Source organism: Homarus americanus, unplaced genomic scaffold (assembly GCF_018991925.1).
Source record: "Homarus americanus isolate GMGI-L3 unplaced genomic scaffold, GMGI_Hamer_2.0 scaffold48220, whole genome shotgun sequence".
Lineage (NCBI taxonomy): Eukaryota > Metazoa > Arthropoda > Malacostraca > Decapoda > Nephropidae > Homarus > Homarus americanus.
This window is the reverse complement of record NW_024755060.1, coordinates 2,104,610-2,113,995: the sequence shown is the minus strand read 5'-3', so window position 1 is coordinate 2,113,995 and position 9,386 is coordinate 2,104,610. Positions and strand designations below refer to the sequence as shown.

Here is a 9,386-nt window from a genome sequence, read left to right as displayed (position 1 = left end):
ATATATATACCTAACACCTGACCATTGTGGACCTGGTCTCACCCTCCTCTGTATATATACACCTTGATTTGTATTTCTCTCTCTAGTCTGTACTCACCCCTGAAGAGGTGAATTACACGAAAGTGCTTGGGAACTTCGTGTTTTCTTCTTTCCTTGTGGTTATCAGCATATACCTAGATCACGCGCACCTACAGTGATTTACTTATATATATATATATATATATATATATATATATATATATATATATATATATATATATATATATATATATATATATATATATATATGTTGGTTATTCCATCAGTGGAAATGAGTTTGTAACTAGTGTTAAAAACATTTAAGTAGGAGCATTATGGTATAGAGTTTAACACACTACATGAACAACTGACAAGTCTCCACTGTTATGTTGTAATTTATCCAGAGCCAGGCCGAAATAGCCGAAATGCGAAGTGGCCAGTGTTCTCCAAACATGCCAAACCAAGCCTGGCTACAGTAGCATCTTCCTTCTGTGTGTGCGGTCATATATTGCTTAGTTATTACACTGTACATTAGTAATAGTTTAAAACTGTATTGTTAATTAAAATAAAACAATAAAATATGTTTCATATTTTTTTTTCCCTTTGTGCTACACAAGATTATCCAGAGATAAGATAACCGAGATTTATCAAAGACGCCAAACAGAGCAGTCATGAAGATGATTGGAGCTGAATAAGAAATTTTTACTTGGCAAAAGGATTTATTATAATTAGTGAGTGAGATGTGTTTATCACTGACAAGTGGTAACTAAGGACAGACAGACACTTTGGTGCAAGCCATGAGAGAGAAGGAAAGGAATCCTGTTCCAACAACTGCTGTACTGATATCAATACATTAAGTATAATTTACAAGTATGTACACGAGATGCTAAAATCAGTATTGTAGTCTTGAATTATTCAAGAATCCGCTTCTGTTCATAAATAATATAAAAATAGAATGCAAATCATCATTTGATTCCCGAGTCTTATATAAAGACCTTTTCCTTAAGCGAGTGTTCAGAATATGAAGTAAATAGCTAGATAGCCATATTAATATTGACATTCTCAAATGAAAATTGTGCATCAATCATCATTTTACTGACTATAAATGAAAGATCATACTGCACTAGTTTGCAAATGACATAATTCAAAGTTCAACTAATAATCACTACATTAAGCTAAGAAATAACCGGTGATTCATATCCTTTGACTTAAAGCTGATGGTCTTAAAGTCCACAGAGCATAGTCCTGGGGTCTTCCACAGATTGCTTGATCTTACGCAGGAATGTAACTGCCTCCCTGCCGTCGATGAGTCGGTGATCATATGTTAATGCTATATACATCATAGGCTTGATGACCACCTGTGAAAAAAAAATTATTATATATACACTTTATTTGAAACTAAACAAAAAGCTAACAACCTTTCAATAACATCAAAGTTTTTCATATACAGTAATAAAGAGAGCTATTCATCATTTACAGCCATTTTAAAACTTCTTTAAAAATAACAACCACAGTTTCCAGGACCCCTGACATGTAATTGGGACTAAATATCAGAACAACTCAATTAGTTTAACCTCTTAAATTCCAATTCTGAGAAAAAAGTAAATTTTGGTAAAAAAATTACTAAGATGTAAGGCTTACATTTTAGGTGGTTTAGGCCAAAATTTAGATTTTGCTGAAAATCACAGTATAGGTATTCCTGAGGATGCTGATTCTGAATCTGATCCACGATTCAATTGCGGTGTAATTAGTGGTCGTAATGACGCTTTGAAAATTTTAATTACAAAGGGTCCCAGAGTTATGAACATCTGACTTAAAAACACAGGATGATATGAATGAGGTTCCATTAGGTCAATTATTTTAAGACTCCGACATGGGTAGAAGCGGTCCACAGTATTAACGTACGAAAACTAGTTTGCACAGCGGGTGGGGAATAATGCGTCACCCAGCCACGCGCCTTGAGGGAGTGTCAGTACGCCTTACTCTCACCTCAAGTAACGTGTGAAGTGCAAACTGTTGATTCTTGCTTATTAAGTTTATTTTCCTGCTCTCATCATGGCTCTCAAATGCAAACCTAATGTACCATCCTTCTATACTTACTGCATAGAACTGAATTCCTGCCAATACCCATCTTACAGAAAGCACATGGCCATTCTCCATCACAGGTCCTTCCCCCCACACCACCTGACATAATATAGCGACTGTACACTACCCACTTTGATGACTTATAAATACATTAAGTACAGTAAACCTAAAAATCATGATAAATCAGAAATCTATACATAAAAACATTAATACCCACCTGTCCATTCTTTGCTACTGGCCTGTCAAATATACCATGCATGCCCAAAATAGCGGATTGCGGTGGATTGATGATGGGAGTGCCAAACAGCGAGCCAAACACTCCTCCGTTGCTGATGGTGAAAGTTCCACCATCCATGTCTTCAACTGCCAGGGAACCAGTGCGGGCTTTTTCACCCAGTTCCATGATGCCCTTCTCAACGTCCAGATAGTTCATGTTCTCTACATTACGCAGAACGGGTACAACCAGGCCCTGGGGGAGTATGTAGTTGCATTACTAAACAGTATAGCTTACCCTGTAAACTCCATTGACTCAACGTTAATTCTAACAATCGTCAAACAAAACCTAAAGTTGAGCTACAAGACTTGTTACTTTACCCAGACTCCTTTTCCCTTACTGTTTTTGTCCCCCAGAATAATGGAAATTATGAGAAAATATAAAATTCCAAACTGAGTGTATCTATCATCAACCAAACAATAAAAACTTGTGACATAATAGCTTTGAACAGTGTTACAATAATAAAGTACAGGTAATGAAAGTAAATGTAATTTGCAGTTTACCTTAGGTGTGGCCACAGCAACAGATATATCCACATAATCCCGGTATACAATCTCACTGCCATCAATGACGGCATTAACTGTGGGTTGATGGGTGAGAGCATAAGCAGAGGCCTTCACAAAAGCGGACATGAAGCCCAACTTGATCCCGTTTTTCTTCAAGAACTGGTCACCAATACTCTTCCGCAACTCCATGATATTGCTGATAAAAATAAATAAAAAAACAATGTTTTTGTCTTCAATACACCAGGCTAAAGACACACACACAATGGTCATCATATAAATTCAGTAATCACAAGCATAATGTTTTAAAAATACAGGAGAACATTGTTAAATAAAGCTCAAAGACCAATTCAAATACCAGACACTGACTAAGGAACCCAGAAGATGAAGGTTTATTACATACAGTATTGTTATAACTTCTAAATTATTAAGAAGCACCTGAGGATACTATTATACTTTTACACCTGACGGAATGAAGTTTTACAATACCATGAACAAAGAGAAGAGTGAGCCTTACTTTAAAGCTTACCAAACAAAACTGTGGTACACCTATCACTTAAAACTGTACTACTCCATTTGTGTATAAGTAAAACATTCAAATTCTCTGCAAATCCTCAATATTCTGAATAGGAATAATTTATCTTGTTCATAATAGGTATATGTTCCGGGGGGGGGGTATTACTGTTCATTTGTTTTGTTCTTCGCTTCAAACAGTAAATGGTGATATACAGTATGTTCAAAACTCCCCACTCCTCTAAATATTTTTTACCCAGACACTCATAAATGTCAAATAATGCTCCAAAATTTAAACACTTAACAAAAATTATATATTTTTAGGTAAAGTATTGCATTATATATCCAACTCACCTCATGTCAAGTTCATTGAAGGTGGTCAACATGGCATTGGTGTCCTGTGCTTCCTTCAGTCTTTGAGCGATACGTTGTCGCATTCTTGATATTTTCACACGCTGTTCTGTTCGAGTTCCACTGATTTCTTTGCTATAGTCTGCTGGTGGTACCTGAAAGATGTTGACATCTATCATTATACTGTATAATAGTTGCTAAATTGATTTAAAACTATTATGTACAGTATCATCATCACACAGCCTTACATTTGCTTTCCAAATTCTGTACAGTACTGTACTGTACTGTATTTATCCAACATTTGCTGTTACAAACTGAATCATAATGATTTACTGGTGTGATGCCAGTACTGTATACTGTATAAGCATTAAAGGAATCAAATACTGTACAGTACACTGATGCTGCACATGCAAAAAATAAAAAGGTATGACACATAATCTGAGGAAAGCAACAGAAATAATGTAACAAAACAATGAGAGAATTTGTGACCCACTAACTTTAACTTCAGCTTGTTGGATGAATGATGAGTGCTTGATTGCTGCCACAGGGATAGAGGTCATTGGTGCAACAGGTGGTGGAGCAGCTGGTGGGGCAACCTTTGGTATTGGCACAGTAGCAGCTGCAGGAGGTGGACTAGCTGCAGGTGCTGCTGAAGTTGGAGCTGTGGCTGCTGCTGCAACTGGGGCCTCAGCAGCAGGAGCTTCCTCCTTTTTGTCAGCAACAGCTCCAGCCTCTATCTTACAAATTTGTTGGCCAGGGGTGACTGTTGCTCCATCTTCAACCATAAGTTCTTTGATGACACCTGCACAAGGAGCATTTACCGGCATGGAGGTCTGTAAAGCCAGAGATAAACTAATGTATAATCTCTCTCACATATTACCTAACTCTAACATCACCTCCAGATGACAAGTGTGGGATCCTCATGTGTAAAAGCAATTAGCTAGAGTAATTTGATTCACCATGTACAGGATTGTTACTGTAATACATTACTGTACCGTACATATAGGCAACAATTTATTGAACAACAAACCTTTAATTTCTTTATTATTTCCCACGGTAAACTTGAGATAGAGCGGTAGTCCTAAAATTCTACTAATGGCTGTTGCCATTTTACCAGTCCATTACTTTTTATTCTCAAATCCTGCTAAGACTTCGATGATTGACCAACTCCTTACCATAAACTGTGTGGACTACAAGTAACACCAAATTTGAACAAGCTCTACTGTATAAAGCAGTATAGAACAGTACAGTAAAGACAGTACAGTATAGAACAGTACAGTATAGAACAGTACTGAAAAGAACTACAGTATAGAACAGTACAGTACACACCTTATCAGTTTCAATTTCAGCCACAGCTTCATCCTCCTTAACACTGTCACCAACTTCTTTGATCCACCTGATGTCTCCCTCTGTAATGGACTCTGCAAAAGGTGGCACTTGTACTGCCTTCAGCTCAGCAACTAGCAGGGAAAATGAGACCTTTTAATCAATAAGATAAATTCAAATAATAACAGATATCAAGTAAAATTTTCTCATACAAGTAAGTAATATCAAGAGTTTAAAGTTAATAAGAAAATAAGGATACTCACACAATGCAGTTGATGTATGTAAATGCCGAACCTCTTTCATCTGTTGTTCATATTGATGATTTAATCTGTTGACATACAAAGTTTTATTGAGTCAGAATGAAAATTGGGAACCTTACTAAAATTCAATGATTTATATATAAATATTTCACAACATTCAAAATAGATTAACAAGGAAGAAGAGGATTTATAGACAAAAATACATCCATGACTTTTATTCAGTAAATGCTGGACTGATCCTCTAAACCATTTTTCTAACACAACCCAAACTCCCAAAGTCAAATGGTATCTCATAATAGTGCTAATTATGGTATTCAGATTCATCAGACAAACCTCTAATTATTCACCCAGGGTTGATATTCTTGCCCAAATTGGTATATGACTCTAAGGACTGGTGTTTGGAACAATTATAAGTCATATACTGTATTGTACACTATGAGATGGTAAATTAGACGAACACAACAACAAAATGCTATACTATACTCACAAAACAGTGGAGGAGGAGGAGGTGACCTGGGGGAGTTGCCAAGGCTTGGACACACCTGTAAAGTCGTAGTGGACCATCAAAGATTGACCCACATCACCCATTTTGGCAGCCCCCCAGAAGAGAGAAATAAATCCAAAAAAATTTTTAGTTAATTTTTCAACTTATCCATAAGAACAGAATAGTTTCTAGAGTTTGTATCATAAAAAATATCTGGACATGTCAGTAGTAGACCAGTTCACCCCAGTACAGTAATGCTGGTGAAAGAGCAGATGAGATGGAGGGTAGAGATGAGGGGCATAATATATTTGTATTATCTTTCTGAAACTAACTGAACTGGTACAATATATAAACAAAAAAATTCTTTATACAGTAAGTCTGCGCTTAACATCGTCCTGCTTAACGTTGTTTCGGTACTATGTCGCTAAACTTTAGAGACTAAACATTCATTTAACGCCCCGGTGATCCGATACTACGTAGTTTTGCGCTGTCACAGACAACATTTTATGGCGCATCACCCGCTCTCGTCTGGCCGCACTATGCTCTCTCAGCTTGACGCAGTGTCTCAGTAACTCGCCACCCTCCTCCTCCTCCCCTCCCGCCATCCGCCTCCTCCACCTCACTACCCACCATACACTTGCTCTACCACTTCCGCCCATCGGTGAGTACCAATACAAACTGTAGTTGTATATGTATGCATTATTTTCTTTAGACAAGACAATGACTTTCTGTATATGTAATGTATTTCATGGGGCAAAATGAGACTCAGGAACGTAACTCCCGTAGTTTATCTATTCCTTATGGGGAAAATTGACCAGCTTAACGTTGTTTCGCATAATGTCGCGTTTTTAGGAACGTAACCCCGACGTTAAGCGAGGACTTACTGTACAGAGGTTTCACTGTACATGTACTGTATCTATAGTGTACATATGAAACCAAAACTGTACATATGTTACTTACATCTGGTTGCTGACCGCAGGACCTGAAAAAAAAGAGAGGCTTTGTTAATTTCAAACACTTCACTAAATGAAGAAGGATTGATCGCCTGGAATCCTATTTTTAAGTGGAGTTCAAACCCAGGTAATAGTAACATTGTTTGCATTGCTTGGGGTGTATAAGTGTTTGCCTTGCTTGGATTGTGTGTTTGTCTTGTTTGGGGTGTGTATTTACCTTTGGAGTGTGTGCTTGCCTTGCTTGGGGTGTATAAGTCTGTATTTCATTCTCTCAGCCTTATAATACAGTGAGACTAATTAGTAAAGGATATATCTACAGTATTTTAGATAACTCAACATCCAAGTCCTCCCATCTTACTCCTATATTCATTTAACAAAATGTGGTATGAAGACAAATGAATTTTATGTTTTGTGCCTCTGTTTAGACAGTTCTTGAACACCTAAACCATCTACAGTATTTTCACCAGTGTAATATTGATGTCTTTTAATTCTAGAAACAATAAATCCATCGAAAAATAAAAATAAAAAATTGCAACTCCTGTGTTTGATATGCAGGCATCTCTAGATAAAAAAACAAGCTTTTCAATATCATGTTAGTAAAAAATAAAAGGTTTAAATACACCAAAACTATCAAATATTACCACAAAAAATTAAAAACCAAAACAGTATATAATTTTTAGTTCTGACAGCAATTTCTTTAAACATAACAGTGGAAAGTAAAATTTATTATATACCAAGGTGATGCCTGGCCACAGTTTGGCAATGGACCAATCAAGAGAGTTCAATCATAGCTTGTTTTCATTTGGTACAGTGTGTTGAGGCAAAGGCCAACTCAGTTTCATAAATATATCAAAACCCACAAGAACTAACCTAACCCAACCAACCTAACCTATTTAACCTAACCAGACCTAAACACCTAACCTGACCCAACCTACCCTAGCCTAAACTCGACATTCACTTAAACATTATTAAGCAATTTCTACGTAATTTCCCATCCCAGTACTAGAAGATCTCGCGTAACCCAACCAAAACATTCTGCCAACATTATGGATAACATAACAATCATCTTCCTTTATAAAATACAAGATAACTTAGTATTTTAAGCACATATAACAATAATTAATAACACATGAATACTGTAGTCTAGGTTTACCCAATAATTTCAATATCTCAACTAACACTATCATACTATTATACATGTGGTGAATTCTATATAAAGTCAATCATTCTCAATCATTGTCTATCATTCTCAAGCATTCTCTATCATCCTCTACCATTCTCAATCATTTTTTCTCATTCTCAATCATTCTCGAGCTTTATAATAGACCACGATTGATAGTGTTACCAGGAGCGAACTCGTAACAATGGTTTTAAATTAGACAAATTTAGATTAAGGCGTGAAATACCTAGGTAAACACTGGTTTGGAAACAGAGTAGTGGATGAATTGAACAAGTTACCAAATATCATCATTAACTCAAATACGCTGAATAGCTTCAAACATAGGTTGGATGCTCATATGAGCAATAGGGGTTGGGTGTAAAGGGGACTGCCCAGTATGGGTCAATAGACCCGCTGCAGTTTCCTCCATTCTTATGTTCTTATGGTAAAATGTATCGACCATGTGTGAACACCAAGAACCCTGAATAAACGACTATTTTAACATATGCCAAGCCATTGTCAGAGGTATTTAGTAGAGACAGATAGATATAGACATAATAATTAAGATCTTCACGATAAAAATAATGGATATTTCCACCGGTTATTACATCATAGTGAGATTGAGCAAAGTTGCTAAGTGAGGTGGACTCAATATTTGACCTTTAATACAAACTAATCATATTTCACAAGTCTTATGAAACCATATGGTGTGTAAGTAACATAATGGAGTGGTATATTGTGTGAGAGGTAAGGATTATATAGCAATAACTTGATTTTGGTTGGTCTATTTTGGTCAGATCAGCTGTTCCTTATGACGTCACGTGCATTCCGTCCACCAGTCAAATCAAGTCTTTTAATGAATATAATGAGTTTACAAGCTTATGAGCCAATTCTATGTGGCCATTGAGTACTGTTAATTATATTCTAACCTGTAGTTGAGCCTGGGTCGGCAATCTCGCCCAATATTTGCCAATATTTCTAAATCCTAACATGGCTGTCGTCTCCTCAGCCGGGACTCCCGTGAGGTAGCTGTTCTAGGCTACAACACCTCCATGACTTTCTTTAATAAACCTCTATGTTACCTTAAATATTAACAGTTCTATAATACACCTAATTATATTTATATTATTACCGGAATGCCATATTAAGAATGATTAATAATTAAGATAAGATTGAATATCGGAAAAAAATAATATAAAAGGTGTTAGCCTTAGGTGTGGCGCCTTATTTAAAATTAAGTTATAAGTTCAGAAATATTATCCTTGGAGATAAAACACAAATCTTAAGCAGATAAAAGTAGATTATTTGTATGATAAAGATAATAAGGAATGGTCCAACATGAGGCAGTAAAATGTTTTCATAGGTGCTGGCAGGTCACCTGCACTGCATATACCTCCATCATTGATCCACCTGTAATTGGATCACCTGAGACTGTTGCAGAATCCTTTTGCTTCTCTTTT

At 36.4% G+C, this 9,386-nt stretch overlaps 1 protein-coding gene across 1 annotated transcript; it reads right to left on the bottom strand.

Annotated features, from left to right (window-relative positions):
• Positions 1-597: 597 nt before the first annotated feature.
• Positions 598-8,976, bottom strand: LOC121856335 (dihydrolipoyllysine-residue succinyltransferase component of 2-oxoglutarate dehydrogenase complex, mitochondrial-like). Its single transcript, XM_042351820.1, has 10 exons — positions 8,856-8,976; positions 6,775-6,796; positions 5,818-5,872; positions 5,334-5,398; positions 5,074-5,204; positions 4,242-4,577; positions 3,748-3,899; positions 2,881-3,079; positions 2,321-2,572; positions 598-1,376 (listed from the first exon to the last, which is right to left on the bottom strand). The coding sequence occupies exons 1-10, from the start codon at positions 8,916-8,918 to the stop codon at positions 1,242-1,244; spliced, it is 1,410 nt and encodes a 469-aa protein (XP_042207754.1). The 5' UTR covers positions 8,919-8,976; the 3' UTR covers positions 598-1,241.
• Positions 8,977-9,386: the final 410 nt, after the last annotated feature.